Raw genomic sequence first — 19,701 nt, 5'->3', positions numbered from 1 at the left:
TTTATCTCTATGGCAAGTTGCTCAGGTCTGAGTTTCCTTTGTGTGTCTCCATGGCATTTTAAAAAGCTCTTAAACTGTAAGCCTGACTGTACACCTGCAGCAGCCATAATGCCTGTCCCAGCCCAGTGTAACATGGTCCTGAAGGCTCCTCGCCTGACCATGAAGAGAGTTTCATCTGTGAACACAGGACTAAAACCAACGCTTGGTAGCATTAGATCCTGCCCAAGGATGGGGTCCCTTCATTCAGCTCCTCTCTTGCAACCCCACAGCGCCCCCTACAGACCAGAGTTCATCTTCAGGATCTGCAAGGTTTTGGGACAACTGACTTTATTGCTACTGTACTAAAGTGCTTGATGACTTGTGTGCCAGTGAGTGTCCAGATTTAATATCACTCCCCATAGGAAGCACATTGAAAGAAATGATTACACATGTCTCAGTTTTTGTAATTCTTTCCATGCAATATTTCTGAGTAGGACAGATTTTCCACAACTTCCTCATCTTTCTGTGTCCCTGTGATAAGTTCCATTGTGTCCGACCACACAGAAAGTCAGTCTTGTCCTCAGGCTGCAGCCAGAGATGAGCAGGAGCCCTACAGTGGGCAAGTCATGTCTGAATTCAAAGAAGTAACTAGGATCTCCTCAAGTCCAGTGCTTGTTTGAGTCTGTGTGGCAGAGCAGAAGATGCCAGGGAGGGATCTCTTGCTTCTCTGGTACCAGTATCCACCAACAGTGAAGCAATTGCTCAGGGTACAGGTGAGGCTGCTGCTCCCAAAGTTAAGGAGAGGGACTGAGTGTGGGTGGCTGCGTCAGCACAGGCTGGGAGAGGAAACCTGCAAACACAGACAGGTGATGAAGCTGGGGCCACTATTATCTCACAGATCTGGTTTGTGGCTAATATTGACCATGGGTATTTCATGGCATGCCAAGTCCTTACCAATCAATGAAGTGAGAGAGATAGAGAGCAGGAGAAAGGGAGGAGTCCAGGTAATGGTGCACAGACCTCTTTTCCCAATGACAAGATCACCAGGCGAAAAGTTTCCACCCAGTTATTTTATAGTCCTCTGGGATCCGGTGAAGCTTGGCTCACACCCAGACTCAGGAAGATAGACATTTGCTTCACCTCTTGGAGTGCTCAGGGTGGAAGCACCTGCTGAGACCACACAAGGGCTCTGCTCAGGGGAGTTGGTCAGGTCCAAGAAGACACACCTGATGCATCTCATCAGTGAGCATGAGCCTCGCTCCCAGGAGCAGCTTCTTGGGAGGTTTAGACTTTAGTCTTCAGATATTTCTATTGACTTTTTAGACATCAAGATATTATGATATATCGATCTGCCTTCACCTCTGCACCTAGCACGTGAGTAACAACTGCCACTCTTCTCAATAAGTTTTTGAATCCCCCTGCAGTCCCTTCCTGTCCAACCCGGGGGTCCCCAAAGACTACTGCCAGCACCAGCCCCGGGGAGGGGGTCTGCCTTCAATTTTGTCCCCAGCATAACTAAGGAGGTAAAGGATCTCTACAAAGAAAACTACAAAACGGTACTCCACGAAATAAAAGAGGACAAGAGGAAATGGAAACATATTCCCTGCTCATGGATAGAAAGAATTAACATTGTCAAAATGGCAATACTCCCCAAAGCACTATACAGATCCAATGCGATCCCTATAAGGATAACCATGAAAAACTTCAAAGTAATGGATCAAACACTCCTGAAATTCATATGGAACAATAAACATCCATGAATAGCTAAAGCAATTCTTGGGGAAAAGACGATGGGAGTTATCACCCTCCCCACCCTTTAACTCTACTACAAAAAGGTAATAATAAAAACAGCATGGTACTGGAACAAAGGCAGAGCCGCAGACCAATGGAACAGGGTGGAATATCCCTACACACAACCTCAAATGTATGAATACCTAATCTTTAATAAGGGAGCAAGAAATGTGAAGGGGAGCAAAGAAAACTTCTTTAACAAATGGTGCTGGCATAACTGGACAACCACATGCCAAAAAAATGGGCTTAGACCTAGGCCTAACACCATGCACAAAAATCAAATAAATATGGATTAAAGACCTCAACATCAGACTAGAATTCATAAAGTACATTGAAGACAAGGTTGTCAAAACCCTCCACAAAATTGAAGCTAACAGTATATTCAAAGATGACATGCCACTGACCAACCAAGTGGAAACAGAGATAAACAAATGGGACTATATTACATTAAGAAGCTTCTGCATCGCAAAAGACACAGTAACCAAAATACAAAGACAATCTACAGAATGGGAAAGAATATTCACCCAAAACCCATCCGATAAGGGGTTGATATCAAGGATGTACAAGGCACTGGTTAGAATCTGCAAGAAGAAAACATCCAACCCCATCAGAAAATGGGGCAAAGAAATGAACAGAAACTTCCTCAAGGAAGAAATACGAATGGACAAAAGGCACATGAAAATATGTTCTTCACCACTAATCATCAGAGAAATGTAGACCAATACAACTATGAGATACCACCTCACACCACAGAGACGGGCACACATCCAAAAGAACAAAAGCAACTGCTGTTGGTATGGATGTGGGGAGAAAGGGACCCTCTACACTGCTGGTGGGAATGCCAACTGGTTCAGCCCTTTTGGAAAACAGTATGGATGCTTCTCAAAAAATTAGAAATTGAGCTCCCATTTGACCCAGCAACACCACTCTTGGGAATATATCCAGGAGAGGCAAAAAAAGTACAGTCGAAATGACACCTGCACTCACATGTTCATTGCAGCACTGTTTACAATAGCCAAAATCTGGAAAAAACCTGAGTGCCCGAGAACAAATGACTGGTTAAAGAAACTTTGATACATCTGCACAATGGAATACTATGCAGCTCTTAGAAAAGATGAAGTCATGACCTTTGCATATAAGTGGATCAACATGGAAAGTATCATGCTAAGTGAAATGAATCAAAAAGAGAGACAGACATAAAAATATTGCGCTCATCTGTGGAATATAAAGTAACAGGATGGGAGACTAGCACCCAAGAATAGTAGAGATAAGTACCAGGAGGTTGGCTCTCCAGCATGGAAGCTGGCCTCACACACTGAAAGAAGGAAAAGGCAGCTCAGATAGAGAAGGAAACACCAGGTAAAGTGGTTTGAGGACCCGCTGGGGATGGGAGATGCGCGCTAAAAGTAGACTATAGACCAAATGCGATGGCCACTCAATGCCTCTATTGCAAACCACAACACCCAAAAGGAGAGAAAGAACGAAAGGGAATGCCCTGCCACTGAGGTGGGGTGGGGTATGGGGGAATGGAGTGGGGGGTGGAAGGGATACTGGGATCATCAGTGGGAGAGAATGGGTACTGGTGGAGGGATGGGTACTCGAGCATTGTATGACTGAAACACAAGCACGAAAAGTTGTAATCTATAAAAAAAATTAAAAATAAATAAAAAGTAAATTTTTAAAAAGAAAAACATATTATGATACATCAAAAATGATATTATAATATGTCTAAGGATACAGTTAACTCCTCTTCTGTATATAATTCTCATCACTCCATAAACAAAAAGCTCTTCAAATATTCCATTTCCCCTTCTTCTGCTAATGACCAAGGTTTTAAACTGCATCTAAAACTTAGTTTTGTCAGGTTTTTGCCAGTCTGTTTCAATGATTCAGAGTCCACATTTCAATGAAAGCGTATTGTCCTATCCAAGGTGAAGTCCTTGTTTTGTTGCTTAACTTGTCTCTGGCTCAGCTATATCCTAGGTTTAATCTTCAATCCATTCTTCTCTCGTAGGAGAGCTAAACAGTAGAGGTAAGTGCTCCCGGGACTCCTTGAGAGCAGAAAATACACTCCATAATATGTTTCATGCTACAAGCCATCATTTTTTATTTTTAAGAATTTTGCACTATAGTTTAGCTAGTGCCTACCACCAAAGTACCAATGACCCTCCCCTCCCACAATTGTGCCTCCCTAGTCTGACATTCCCACCACTCTCCACATTAATTGTTGATTAATTGTTGAAAATTGTTGATAGACAGTTATTTTCTGGGCACAGACTATTATCTCCCTTAGTACCTCTGCTGTGCCCCACACACTCCATTTATCCTCCCACATGACTTGCAATCAACTTGTTTGTTCCCCTCAACATCTCCCCCAAATCTGTCATTCTCACATCTGTAATCCAGGTTCCAGATTTATTTTGGATTGCTATTGTCCATACCTTGATTTGTTGTGGTATTCGGTGGCATGAGTGGGGACAGCATTGGCCAGTCCTGTCACAACCCTGCATCCATTTTCACACCAGTATCCTGTGCCTTTTGTTTCATGTACTATACCCACCAGGTTGATGAGGGGATTACAATATATCATGCTACAGATAATATCACTACAACACAGAGAAATTCAAAGCTCACATCCACGGTGCAGGGTTAATGTTTTTAAAAGGTCCAGGATTTTGATCCAGATCATCTCCAATGGAAAACAATGTCTATCTTATGTTTTCAGCATTGGTGGGTAAATCATATCAATGAAGGAAGAGGAGACGCAGATATAGGGGGGGCGGGCTGGACAGGGATAGAGCATATCTAAAACAAGTTAAATGTAAACTGACAATGACCGGACATCTGCTGTCATGAGTCAGACCATGACTTCATTTCATCTTTCCACATCCACAAATCAGATAGTGTCCTGACTTCCAGTTCACACGTGAGGAACCAAAAATGGATGAATGAATATGGGAGCATGGACCTGAGGTCATCAGGGTCTGTGGGGCCAGCATCTTTGCTGACTGGGTGTGGTTGTGTCCTGAATCTGACCCAGGAGTGAGGTAGTCTGGAGGGCTCAGACTGGGAGCTCTGTGAACCCACACTACTGCTGGGGGAGGGGAGAAACATCCTGGACATAACTTGTGTACAGAGCAGAGCTGTGGGCAGGTTTTTGTCTCACTTCCCCATGAGTCTGGATCACTGTGAAAGATTTTGAGTTACCATGGTATGTAGCACAGTAATAGTCAGCCTCATCCTCAGCTTGCACCCCAGAGATGAGCAGAATCCCTGCATTGGCTGAAGTATCTTTGGATCCAGAGAAGCGGTTGGGAACGCCAGAACCCTGGCCCTTGTCTGATTCTGAGTAGTACTTCAGGAGATACCGGGGACGGCTGCTTTCCTTCTGCTGGTACCACCTGATCCAGTAACCACCAACACTGAAGCCACTGCTCAGCGTGCAGGTGACTCTGGCAGTTGTTCCAGGAGATGCAGAGAGGGATGATGGCTGAGTCAGTACAGGCTGAGAGAGGGAACCTGCAAACAGAGACACATGCAGGTGCTAGACAGAGACCAGGTTTGAGCTCCTTAAGACTCAGAGCCAGAGATCTGAACACGGAATATAAATTTATCTGGATCTCTGTGGCACATCCTACCTGTACAGTGACAGAGGAGCATAAGGAGGACAGGAATCCAGGCCATCCTGCACACAGACCCTCTGAGACCCTGAGCTGAGACTGGGCTGCCACAGGCATCTCTTATCTCCATCAGAGCCTTTGAGGAGGAGGGACTGTCTATGCAAATTTGTTGCGCATATTGGAGGTCTCTGCATCACCCTGAGGACCAGCTGAGATCTGTACTTGTCTGTCTTTCTTTTCTTTCCTTCTTTGTTTGTTTATTGTTCGTTCCTTCCTTCCTTCCTTTCTTTCTTCATTCCTTCCTCTCTTTCTTCCTTCTTTCTTTTCTTTCTCTCTCTTTTCCCTTTCTCTTTCTTCTCTCTTCCTTCCTTCCTTTCTTCCTTCTTTCTTTTCTTTCCCTTTCTTTTTCCCTTTCTCTTTCTTCTCCCTTCCTTCCTTCCTTCCTTCCTTCCTTCCTTCCTTTCCTCCTTCCTCCCTCCCTCTCTTTCTTTCTTTCTTTCTTTCTTTCTTTCTTTCTTTCTTTCTTTCTTTCTTCCTTCCTTCCTTCCTTCCTTCCTTCCTTTCTTTCTTTCTTTCTTTCTTTCTTTCTTTCTTTCTTTCTTTCTTTCTTTCTTTCTTTCTCTCTCTCTCTCTCTTTCTTTCTTTCTTTCTTTCTTTCTTTCTCTCCCTTTCTTTCCCTTTTTGAGTGTATTTTAAATTTCTTAAATTATTTTAGGCACTCTGATTTAAACTATTAACAATGGGAGTGTTCCCAGGCAAAAGCACATTCCAGCACTGCACCTCCAGCAGAGTGTGAGCTTCCCTCCATCATGCCCCAGTGTCTCTCCCAACACCTGTCCTATCACCCATCTCCCCAACAGTGATGTGCTTCCTGATAATGACTAGTTCTCAGTTTCTGTTGCTTTGTTTTTTGTTGTCTTTTTACAGTGCTGTATATGTTATATATGATAGACTTTATAATACCTCATATGAGGGATCACCATGTATATGTACTTCTCTAGAGAAGTCCCAGATGCTCCTGGTCAGAGGTTTTGATGATGAGTCTCGGATATACCCATGGCACTGACTAACGGGGAAACAACTGCTGGATTTTAACAGTGACCTAGCAGGAGATTCTGCCCAGCCAGAGGCAGCGCAGCTGCTGAGTTCTCCATCTGCCACACAAGCACCAGGCAGAGCCCAGGGTGTTGGGTGTGGCTTGTTGGGGAGGATTGTTTACAGAGAGGGGCCCTCTCTATAAACCCTATTGAAGATCCATAGCGCCCCCTGCTGCCCATTGTCAAATTTTACCCTCATTAGATAAATGTCAGAGCAGCCTCTCATAGTCAGAACACAAAAATCCATGGTTATCAAAAAACATAAAATCACCGTGATTTGTAGGCATCGTAGATGAGAAAATATGATTTTCATACAGTATTACAAGGACTCCTTGATTTGTTTCTTTTTATTCCACAGAGGAGTGAGATTGTCCTCTATTTGTCCTCCAGCCTTGGGTCATGAAAGCTTCTTTTTTGTTCTTTTACTTTGTCTTTTTTGTGTGTGCCGCATCTGATAGTGCTCAGAGCTTATTCCTGGATGTGAACTCAGCAATCATTCCTGGTGGAGTTCGGGGTACCATATGGGCACAACAGACTGAACACAGGTCTATCGAATGCAGGTCAAGTGCCCTACCCACTGTACTAGAGATCCAGCCCTATACCACAATTTTGTTATCCATTCTTGTGTTATCCATTCTTCTATTGTTGGACATTTTGAATGTTTCCGTATTCTGGCTACTGTAGTCATGCAATAATGAACATATATGGCATATATATTTGAATTAATTTTTAATGCAATTTTTAATTTAAGCATGATGATTTGCAGTTGTTTCCAGACTACATGTTTAAGTATAACATTTTGCAACACCATCCCAAAATGATTGATTTTGGGATTGATTTCCCTGGACCAAAGTCCCCAGGTTCCCTTTCCCCCACCCAGCCTCCCTCCTTTACAAGCACATTTTTGAGATTGATTATTATGGTATGAGTCCCATGTTTACAGTATTGTTCCCTGTATTTTCATATCAATGAGGGAAAAGGTGAAGCAAAAATCAGGAAGGAAAGCAAAACCTAAAATGCCATATATTTGTTAGGGAGCAGAGAGATAGTATAGTGAGTAGGGCATGTGCCTAGCACCCAGTTGAGCCGAACATTTCATAGGTCCCACAAGCACTGCTAGGAACAATTCCTGAATGCAGAACCAGGAGTAATCCCTAAGCATCGCTGACTTTTGGGGTTTGTTACCCCAAAACAAACCAATTAATAAATAAGTAATCGACCAATAAAATGTCAGATGTTTGAGTGAGAACGTCAGGCTCTGAGATCATTCTTTGTGGATTGATACTGACACAAGTCGCAATGCCTGCAAAAGGCTTGTGCAATTATTCTGCTGGAAAATGGTGCTGACCCCAGTGTCGCAGACAACAGTGGCCAGACTGCTTTCTGGATCCAATCCAGAAAGGCTTGGATTTCTGGATTGGCTATTCTGGATCCAATCACATAAATAGAAAGGAAAGTTTCTTTCTTATAATGCAGGCCATTGCTGCATGGGAGACAGCTCTCCCAAACTGAGTATGGGGGAGATGTGAAGGGAGTGAAACAACAGTGAGAGATATTAGCAACTGCTAGTATAAGTACAGAATAATTGGAAACCTCATACACTGAAATAGAGAAGTAACCGGTGCAATTTCTCAAACTACACATGTGACCACCCGTGATCATCTAGAATATTATCAAATGACTTGACCACTCTTCCCCTGGGATGAAAACTTACATTTAAACTAAGAAAAACTAGTAAATCAATGTTTCTAGCAGCCCTTTGCATAAGAACAAATAGATTATCAAATAACCTAACTGAGCATGTTCAGTTGAACAAATAAGAAATATATGGTATGTACATATAGTGGAATATGATTCAGAAAAAAACATGAATTTTTTCCAACATATCAGTTGGAAAAGACAAATACTATATCAATTTGCCCAAATGTGCACTAGAATCCAAAATAGGGGACAAACCAACATAAGAGTAAATAGATTTTGAGACAGCTTGAGTTTAGCTGAGGGGAAAGAGTAGGGGGGTGGTACACAGTGAAAGTAGCTGATTAAATGGAGCTGGATGGAAACTAGATGTGAGGTGGCAGATATATACACTCAATACTGAAAGGAGGTATGAAGCCAAAGACCTGAAACTTTTGCAGATTGTAAAACAGTGTGGATTCAGTAGCAGAATAAAATATTGTCCCATGTCACCTCATGCATGGGCCTAGAAATATTATGGAATAAAAATGTAAATAAAATAAAGGAGGTGCCACGTATCACAATTTTTCAGAGCCTATCTATGTAAAATATTTAAAACAGTAAAATGCATAAGGTTTGAACATCAATTAGTGATTTCCTTGGAGTGAGTAGGGTGGGGTAGAATGAGAAGAATCCTTGGTAGGGTTGAAATTTCTTTCCAGAATGATGAAAATCTGATTTTGGTGTTGACTATGCAACTCTGTCACTTCATGAAGCACATTTGAACTGAGCATTGTAAGTGTGCTTATACATGATTAATGAGAGTTTACATCCAGCATAGCTATTAAACACACCCAGTCTCAGAACAAGGAGCCATCATTGACCCCGTTCAGTGGGTCTGTGCTCAGAGTCACACTCAGACAGTGCAGTCTCCACAGCTCTGCTTCCTGTTTGACACAAGCTGACATAGGGACATCACTAAGAGCAGGGCTGGGTTTTGTCGCATTTCCCCTTGAGTCTGAAGCACTGTGTTATTTCTGGTGGTTTTGTCACGTGAAGAATAGTAATAATCAGCCTCATCCTCAGAATGCACGCCTGAGATGGTCAGAGAGGCCTTGTATTCAGTTTTTGAACCAGTGAACCGATCTGGAATTCCTGTAGGTCAAGTATTTTTAAGCATCACAGCTTTGGGGCAGCACCAAGAATCTGCTGGTACCAGCCTACACCATAGTAACCAACATTGTTGCTGTTTCCAGTGCAGGTGAGTGTGACTGTCTGTTCCACAGACCCTGACACTGATATCTCCTGCGTCAGTCCAGTCTGTGCCCAGGAGCCTGGAATGGAGCAATGAAAACACAGAGGTGAGACAGTTACTAGCCACAGCCTTTTCTCAAAACAAAGCATTTCCCCACCACCCCTGTTCCTCAACCCAGATCATGGTCTCCTGCATAATAATTTCCCCAGGTTGGCGTGTCAGTCACCTGGGTACTGAGCTAGCAGAAAGAGAAGCAGGACTCTACGTCACTAATCATCAGGGAGATGCAGATCAAAATAACCATGAGATACCACCTCACACCACAGAGACTAGCACACATCCAAAAGAACAAAAGCAACCACTGTTGGAGAGGATGTGGGGAGAAAGGGCCCCTTCTACACTGCTGGTGGGAATGCCAACTGGTTCAGCCCTTTTGGAAAACAATATGCACTATTCTCAAAAAATTAGAAATTGAGCTCCCATTTGACCCAGCAATACCACTGCTGGGAATATATCCAGGAGAAACAAAAAAGTATAGTGGAAATGACATCTGCACTTATATGTTCATCGGGCACTGTTTACAATAGCCAGAATCTGGAAAAAACCCGAGTGCCCTAGAACAGATGACTGGTTGAAGAAACTTTGGTACATCTACACAATGGAATACTATGCAGATGTTAGAAAAAAGGAGGTCATGAACTTTGCATATAAGTGGATCGGCATGGAAAGTGTCATGCTAAGTGAAATGAGTCAGAAAGAGAGAGACAGACATAGAAAGATTGCACTCATCTGTGGAATATAGAATAACAGAGTAGGAGACTAACACCCAAGAATAGTAGAAATAAGTACCAGGAGGTTGACTCCATGGCTTGGAAGCTGGCCTCACATTCTAGGAAAAAGGCAGCTCAGATAGAGAAGGGAACACCAAGTAAAATGTGGTTGGAGGCCACGTGGGGGAAGGGTGAAGCGTGCTGAATGTAGACTAGAGACTGACCACAATGGCCACTCAACACCTTTATTGCAAACCACAACACCTAATTAGAGAGAGAGAACAAAAGGGAATACCCTGCCACAGTGGCAGCAGCAGGGCTGAGGGGAGAAGGGGTTGGGGGGATGGGAAGGATGCTGGGTTTATTTGTGGTGGAGAATGGGCACTGGTGAAGGGATGGGTTCTCGAACTTTGTATGAGGGAAACATGAGCACGAAAATGTATAAATCTGTAACTGTACCCTCACTGTGACTCACTAATAAATAAATTTAAAAAAGAGAGAGAGAGAAGCAGGACAGGAGGCCAGATCATTGCAGAGACACCCTGGACTCGGATCTGGAGCTCACAAGGGAGACAACTGCACAAAGTCCCTCTTATCTTCCCCTGAGGGCAGAGCAGAAAGGAGCCCTTTATGCAAATCAACCCCTGCCCCATCTGCCCCTGGGCCTACATTTGGTGAAAGCTGAGTTGGAGGGAGAGCTGGGGCTATGAGGTCAAGCAGGGACACGACGCAAAAGAGTCAGCAGCTGTCCAGAGAAGATGTGTGGCCAAGCCCAGATCCCTGCTTTGGTACCTGGCAATTCAGGAGGAGTTAGACTCACCAAGGAACAACAATGTGTTTACATTGGAAGACTGTTTTCCCTTTTCCTTCCCTTTTACTGTAGTTGTTCTTTTGGCATGAACTGGGAGGCTCACACGTTGTTATACTAGCTTTTAGGTGTGTCGATTTTCATGTAGACTGAAAACTATGTCTTTGATTGAAGCATTTAGTATTAGTTGACTGTATTTATTTTTACTGAGATTCTGTTTTTCACAATGCTGTTAATAACAGTTTAACATATGCATAATTCAACACCACAATCATCACAAACATCACACTTTCCCTACACCAGGAACAATATCATCCATCTCCTTCAACCCAATTTCATTACTACCAAATCAATTGCTGTCCCGTTATATTGCCTTTGAACCTTTGCTGCTACTTTGCTGAGTATCTTTATGTTTTACAGATGAGACAGAGAGTATTCTGTGTCTACCTCATTCTATTTGACTTCACTCAGCATGATATCCTCTAGTACCATCTATGTCTTTCATGCTGCAAATTGCATGATTTTGGTCTTCATTAGAACTGCATCGTAGTCCATTTTGTATAGGTCCCACAATTTCTTGATCTATTTATTCAACATTTGGAATGTAGGTTGCTTTCACAACTTGGCTATTGCACTAAGAGTGACAATAAACACGGGTGTGCATATATCCTTTATGATTAATGTTTCTGTTTTTTCAAGTAGATGCCAAAAAGTGGTAAGAGTAGATAATATGGTAGATCTATTCCTACTCTTTGATAGATCTCCATATTAGTTTATACAGAGACTGAACCAGATGATATTCCCACCAGGAGTGAATGATAGTTCCTTTATCACCACAGCTCTTCCAAAAATGGTTGTTTCCAGAAATTTAGATATAATTGTAGCAGTTTGTTTAAACGTTGAGTTTTCAGAAAACAAGGCTGAGTGAACAAGGTTTTCCTACCATGACTCATCTTTCTGTGTCCCTATGATAGACTCAACTATGTCCACCCATACAGACATACTCAGCCTTCTACTTAGGCTTCAGCCAGAGATGAACAGAAGCCCCACATTGTCAGGGCATCATTGAATCCAGCGAACCAACTGGGATAACCTGGGACCTGGTGCTTTTTGAAATCATGTTGTAATACAGGAGATACCAGAGAAGGGTCTCTGGTTTTTGTTGGTACCAGTTCATGCAGTTGCCACCAATACAAAAGTCACTGCTTATGGTACAAATGAGTTGATCCCCTAGAGGTACTGAGATGGAAAGAGGGTGGGCAGCTAAGCCAGCACAGGCTGGGAGAGGAAACATGCAAAAAGGTAGGTCATGGGATAGGTATTATTTCTTGAATCAGAGTTATGGGCTAAATCAAGCTGGAGGGTCTTCTCTATCACCACAACAACACCTGATCCATCTATACAGTGAGAGAGAAGCCAGACCAGGGGTCTAGCCCATGATGCACAGAGGCCTTGATCCCATAGTAGGGCTGGTCTGACCCAGCCTCCCTTTCACTCTACTCTCTTCCCAATCATACACTTACCAGGCAAATGAATTTCCACCCAGTGACTTTCCAGATCTTCCCTGAGTCCTAGTGCTAGAGCTCAGCTCACACCCAGACTCAGGAAGATAGAGATTTGTTTCACTCTTAGGGAAAGCCCAGGGAGTAAACACCTGCTGAGAAGCACACACTTGCTCTGCTCAGGGCAGGCTGTCACAGCTGATGCATCTCCTCAGTGAGAACAGAGCCCAGCTGATGGGGTCACAGCTGATGCATCTCCTCAGTGAGTACAGAGCCCAGCTGATGGGGTCACAGCTGATGCATCCCCTCAGTGAGCACAGAGCCCAGCTCCCAGGAGTGGGTGCTTTTGGCTTGACATTTGTTCTGCAAATTATTTTTTTATTGATTTGTCCTTGGTTTTGCACTCTCATGGTGCATATAAGAATTTTCAGGGCTGGAGCAATAGTACAGCAGTATGGTGTTTGCCTTGCATGCAGCCTACTCGGGTTCGATTCCCAGTATCCCATATGGTCTCTGAGCACCACCAGGGATGACTCCCAAGTGCAGGGCCAGGAGTAACCCCTGTGTATTGCCAGGTGTGATCCAAAAAGAAAAAAAAAAAGAATTCTCTTTGTGAGTATAATTCTCATCACTCCCTCACACAAAAAGTTCTTTTAATATTCCATTTTCCTTCTTTCTGCTAACCAACACAGTTTTCTATGCATCTAGAACTCAATTTTGTCATATTTTGCTAACTATTTTACCACTTTACTTGCTTCAATAATCCAGGTTCCAAATACCAATGAAACTCTATAGTAATTATTTTTCACTTCTTCATCTTATTTAGCTTAATCAAAGCAAGTTATCCCAAAAGCAAAATTACATCAATTTTAATAACAGTGTTCCACATATGTATATACATGCATGTATATTGTTGAATATATTACATATATATTCATACATGCCATAGCTTCTAAGTCTAAGATTTGTGGAGAGGAAGCGTGTTTATACCACACCTGGCTGTGCTCAAAGCTTATTCTTGGCTCTATGATAAAAAACTATTCCTGGAAGTCTCAAGAAAACTTCTCCACTGTACTGTGTTCGGTCCATTAGTCTACTGTTCTATCAACAGGCATATTTTTCCACTGATTCTATGCTATGGCTCTTGTGAACATGTTGCTGTGAACATAGGAGTGCAACTGTCCTTTCAGTTTAGCAGCCTGCTTGATCATGTGACATTTTCATTTGTACTTTTGTTAGAAATCTTTGTAAGGTCCTTAGGTATCCAATGTTCCAACACAAATCCCACCACCTGTGTCAACGTCCCTCCACTAGTGTCCCCAGATTCCCTGCCCTCAACTCAGCCTACCTCCTTAACAAGCACATTTTTATGATTCATTTTTTGTACATTGGACCCCATGCTTACAACGTTGCTCCCTGGTCTTAGATGTGTATGTAGACAATACCTGTACATACTCAATGTTTCCAAGGAAACTGCCCCTGCCCCTGTTCTCTTCTGCCCATTTTCCCTACTTTTAGACCTCTCCATTTCTCTTATTGTTCGACTTTTTCATTGCTATAATCTAGGACCAAGGGTCTGCTCCACTTTCATAACTTGCTCTCCGTGTTCTTCTACATACCAAAGATAAGTGGGGTCATTCGGCATATGGCCTCCTTCTTCTGATTTAATTCACTTAATATTACATCCTCCATGTATATATGTGTTTCAGGGAATTGTATGACTTCATCATTAATTGCAACTGCCATTGCGTATGTATATCACAACTTTATTATTTATTCGTTTGTCATTGAACATCTGGGTTAATTCCATATCCTAGCTCTTGTACTAAGTGCTGCAGTGAACAATAGTATTCATCTGTCCTTTCAAATGGATGTTTTTGTGTCTTGGAGATAGAGAATTAACATTTTGGGAGGGGGGAGGTAGATGCTAACAAGTTGACTCAAATGGCAGCTAAAATTGCTTGTTTGATACATTTCAAAGTTATAAGAGAAAATCCCAAATGTTTTCCATAGAAACTGGACCCAGCCAACATTTCAGAAACCATGAATGAGAATTCCTATTTCCAACATCACAACAACAGCTGTTTTTTCCAGAAATATATACATATGTCTGTAAATACACATATATATTCTCACAGCTGTGAGGTAATACGTCATTGTCATTTTATTGTGTTTCCCTAAATAAGGGAAAACAGGCACTTAATTCACATGATTATTGGTCATCCCTATGACTTCTTTCTGAATGTGTCTATCTCTTCTCCCCATTTTATGATGGGGAGAAAAAAAACTGGTTTTTTTTTCACTAGTTTGGTGAGTGGCTTAAACTGTTAACTGTTTTAAAATTTAAAGGACAGGTTATATACTTGAAATAGTTGAAAGTGATTTATAGGGCCAGATAGACAGTTTAGAGGTGAATGCTTTAAAGATTTTACCTGTTAGTCCATTATCTGCATATTATGTATGAATATATCTTACATTCAGTTGTATGTCATTTTATTTTAGCTTTGCCATAAAAAGCTTTTTAAATTCATATAGTTGCATGTGCTTAATTTTTGTACAATGGAATCAAGCCATTGGAGACCTCTTAGAGAAATATAAATCCTTTGATATCTACATATTTCCTCATGTTACCCACACTTAGCTGAATTGCTTCCTTTTTCTGTGTCCCCTGAATAACTTTAAGCCAAGTATTTAATTCTCTGAATTGCTTAGATGATGCTGCAGTAGTTGATGAAAAGGGTAAGATAAGGAGGTAGAAAGGTGGAGTTCTGCTGTGTTTTTTTGTTTCTGTTTCCCTGTCTGTTTTTTTTTTTTTTTCAGGGATAAAACACAGGATTTTACCATGGAAGGCATGTGTTCTTTTTTTTTCCATTTTTACACATTCTATTTTCATAAAGTAGTTCAAAATAGTTCATGTCAGATAATATTCAAACACCCACCCCACCAGTGAGCATCTTCCCACCATAAAAAGAGTTAAGTGTGTGAAAATTGTTGTATTTCATTCTGGGTCAGCTACATGCAAGGAAAGCACCCTGTCCTCTAAACTCTAAATCTGGCCAGAGATGGTCAGGTGGGCAGCATTGGAGGCACTCTCGATGGACCCAGAAAACCTATCGGGAACCCCAGAGGGTCTGTTATTGTCTTTATAGATCACGTTTGTGGGGGCACTCCCAGGACGCTGCTGGTACCAGTGCACATAGTAAGATCCAAAGTTTCCACTGATACGGGTACAAGAGATAGTGATCTATCTTCTCCCCTGGAGACCCCGACGAGGAAGGGATCAAACCTAGCACAAACTGGGCCCAATTCCCTGAAAGGAAAGAAGAGAGAGATCCATGAAAGAGAAAGACCCAGTTCCCAGAGAGGAAGAAGAGGTTGTCATCTGATTGCTACCCCCAACTCTGCCCTGAAAAATTCCCTGCAGGCACTACCTGGGCAGGAGGCCAGGAAGGTGAGGAGCAGCAGAATTCAGGCAGTGTTGAAGACACCCCCACACTGTGTCCAGGGGTTGCCAGAAACACTGTGTCCTCCAGCACTTCATAGAGTCTCCTAATCCACAGGTCGGGAGGTTTTCATGCAAACCTTCCCCTTCCTGGAAACCTTGCAAGCCCCTCCTTAGAACTGGCCTAGACTCAAGCTGAGTAAAGAGAGATTAGATCAGAGGAAAGGATTTCCCCCCAGCAGGGCAAGGTGGATTCTGCTGGGCAAGAGATTCAAGACCACACAACACCGCCTCCTGGTGGATACAGGAGAAATTTCACAACTGGGCCAGTGCTATCCAGAGCTTCACTTAAACCAATTCACATCCCTGAGTTTTCGAGATCATAACCAAGATTCTTTGCACTGCACTTAATCTCACTTTGCATTTTATACTTCCTGACTGTACAAATTGACCATGACAATGTGAGTTATTCTGTGGATTATCATAAGGTGAATGAGCTGCATTAAAGGAAAGAAGTGGAATCCGCACTGAATTAAAATACAATGTAAGCTGGCGTAAAGAAGAACTTTCAGAAACAAAGATAATGTGCAGATTATGTATGATCTATGATGCAACAAGAAATATTATGAACACTTAACCAGATGGAGCATGCATAACTTCTAATATATGTTGAACTACATTGGCTATCATTTATTACAGATTTTTAGAAAGAAACTAGTTACAGGTTAACTGTTAGTTTGGGTATCAGTTCAACATAAATCTAGGGAATGGCTTTCCAGTTACTGGACTAGTAAGTCTGAGTGATTTCTCTGACTTCTCTAAGCTAAGTCTCCAGTTTGGCTAATTGCAGGTGTAACGGTGCCTCACAGGAGCCAGTGATGATTAATGGGGAGATTTTACACTGAGTATGTACGTCTGCATGGTAAGGGGAAAGTTCAGAGCTGAGCACCTGGGAGTCAAATGCAGGTGCCCAGCATGTCTAGAAGAGGCTGAGTGGTGACAATGACACAGGCCACCTGGTCGTTATATCATGACTTGATTTGATTTATTCACACCATACGAATTAGACAATTCGTATGCTGACCGACCTCCCCAGATGCAATCTTTATGTTAGTGCAGACCTGGAGCCAAAACAGATGTTTTGGCAAGTCTTTGAAGACTGCAAAGGTCAGGCCCTAAAACTTCTGGACCAGGACAGAGGGTGTCCAGGGGCTCAGTTTGAGCAGGTGTTTGAGCACAGTAGTGCTGGGGAAGGGGGGCTTCTCTGTGCAGACCAGAACAGTGTTCCTGTGCTTGTTGTGATTCTCCATTAATCTGGAATAAGTCTCAGATTAATCTATGGGACTGACTGAGGAGAAAAAGCTGCTGAAACTTAACAGAGAACATGGGGATGCTTGACAGCACACTGTGTCCTCAAGGCCTTTATAGGGCCTCCTAATGCACAGGTTGGGAGGTTTTTATGCAAACCTTCCCCTTTCTGGAAGCCATGCAAACACTTCCTTAAAATTGGCATAGACTCCAGCTGAGTAAAGAGAGAGAATAGATCAGGGGGAAGAATTTCTCCCCAACGAGCCAGGGTGACATCTACTGGCCAAGGGGAGAACTCACAGAATAGCCGCCTGGGAGTCAAGACAACACAGCACCGCCTCCTAGTGGACACAAGATGTGTCACTCCTCTACCCAAGCCACATCCTCAGAGTTCCAGATCATAGCCAAGCTTCCCGACACTGCATTTTAATCTCACTTCGCATTTTAGACTTCCTAACTGTACTGATGGGTCAAAACAATGTGACTTATTTTGTGGAATATCATAAAGTGAACAAGGTACATTGAAGGAATGGGAGTGGTATCAGCACTGAATTTAACTCCAAGGTAGGCTGGGGTAAAGAAGAGCTTTCCACATTAGAGAAGCAAAGAGTGTGTGCACAGAATGTAAGGTCTATAATGCTCCAAGGAACATGATGAACACTTAGTGATATATAGCCATATATGTTTTATTGTCATTTATGGTGTATTTGTAAAAAGGAAACTAGGTACAGATTTAGCTGTTGATTTGGCTATCCATTCAACATGAATCTAGAGGTTGGCTCGCCCGTTATTAGACTAGAAACTTTGAGTGACTTGTTTTACTTCTAGGCTAAAATACCAGTTTAGCAAATGGAGGTGTAATGGTGACTTGTGAGACACAGTGATATCTGATGGGAAACATTGCACTGAATATTTGCATCTGCAGACTAAGGGGACATCTCACAGCTGAGAACCTGGGAAGCAAAGAGCAGATGCACAGCGTGTTTAGAACAGGCTAAGGGGTGACAATGACCCAAGCTACCTTTTGCAGTGAGTTCACATGACTATATTCATATTTGACAATATCTTGACCTCCTGTTCTCAGGTGAGGACTCAAAGATGGAATGGAAGCACAGATCTGGGATCTCTCGGTAATAGTGTTGGGACAAGATCTCTGCTGAATAGAAAGGTCAACTCTAAACATTCTAGAGCAGGACTAAGAAAGTTGTGGGACTCAACCTGAGCGAGGGTGTGGGCCTACACCAGTGCTGGAAGAGGGAAGATAACTGCAAGACATCCTTTGCATGCAGAGCAGAGCAGTGGACAGGTTTTTGTCTCACTTCCCCATGACTCTGAATCACTGTGAGGATAAGCATTGCTGTACCATATAGCACAGTAATAGTCAGCCTCATCCTCAGCTTGCACCCCAGAGATGAGCAGAATCCCTGCATTGGCTGAGGTATCTTTGGAACCAGAAAAGCGATTGGGAACGCCGGAACCCTGGCCCTTGTCTGATTCTGAGTAGTAGTTCAGGAGATACCGGGGACGGCTGCTTTCCTTTTGCTGGTACCAGAAGATCCTGTTACCACCAACATTGAGGCCACTGCTCAGGGTGCAGGTGACTCTGGCAGTTGTTCCAGGAGATGCAGAGACGGATGGTGGCTGAGTCAATACAGGCTGGGAGAGGGAACCTGCAAACAGAGACACGTGATGGTGCTAGACAAAGACCAGGGTTGATCTAACTTGAGACTCAGAGCCAGAGATCTGGACACTGAATATGAGATTACTCTGCATCTCTATGTCACAACCCTACCTGTACAGTGACAGAGGAGCATAAGGAGGGCAGGAATCCAGGCCATCCTGCACACAGACCCTCTGAGACCCTGAGCTGAGACTGGGCTGGCATGGGCATCTCTTATCTCTATCAGGGCCATCAAGGAGGAGGGACTGTTCATGCAAATTTGTTGCCCATGTTGGAGACCTCTGCATCACTCTGAGGACCACCTGACATCTGCGCCTCTTTGTCTTTTTTTCTGCCTCTCTCTCTTTCTCTCTCTCTTTCTTTCTTTCTTTCTTTCTTCCTTTCATTCTTTCTTTCTTCATTTCTTTCTTCCTTTCTTTCTTTAGTTTTTTGGGTATATTTACAGGGTAAATATGATACAGGGTATATTAAAGATTTCTTAAGTTATTTTGGGCTGGAGTGATAGCACAGAGGTAGGGCATTTTCCTTGCACATGGCCGACCCAGGTTCGATTCTTCCGCCCTTCTTGGAGAACTTGGCAAGCTACTGAGAGTATCTCGCCCACACGGCAGAGCCTGGCAAGCTACCCGTGGCATATTCAATATGGCAAAAATAGTAACAAGTCTCACAATGGAGACGTTATAGCTGCCCGCTCGAGCAAATCAATGAGCAACGGGATGACAGTAACAGTGACAGTGAGGTTATTTTTGGCACTTTGATTTAAAAATATTG

General features: G+C 42.9%; 2 gene segments (V, D, J or C); both read right to left on the bottom strand.

Moving 5' to 3' along the window:
* Positions 1–4,858: 4,858 nt before the first annotated feature.
* LOC129407026 (probable non-functional immunoglobulin lambda variable 5-48) lies at positions 4,859–5,474 on the bottom strand. The segment is given in 2 exon segments: positions 4,859–5,289; positions 5,409–5,474. Coding segments are annotated over 2 exon segments (477 nt in total).
* Positions 5,475–9,343: 3,869 nt separating this feature from the next.
* Positions 9,344–19,103, bottom strand: LOC101550217 (immunoglobulin lambda variable 5-39-like). The segment is given in 3 exon segments: positions 9,344–9,498; positions 18,569–18,919; positions 19,042–19,103. Coding segments are annotated over 3 exon segments (552 nt in total).
* Between the last annotated feature and the right edge of the window lie 598 nt (positions 19,104–19,701).

The sequence above is a fragment of the Sorex araneus genome, chromosome 9 (genome assembly GCF_027595985.1).
Source record: "Sorex araneus isolate mSorAra2 chromosome 9, mSorAra2.pri, whole genome shotgun sequence".
Classification (NCBI taxonomy): domain Eukaryota; kingdom Metazoa; phylum Chordata; class Mammalia; order Eulipotyphla; family Soricidae; genus Sorex; species Sorex araneus.
The sequence above is the reverse complement of the archived record's forward strand: the minus strand, read 5'-3'. Positions and strand labels throughout refer to the sequence as shown.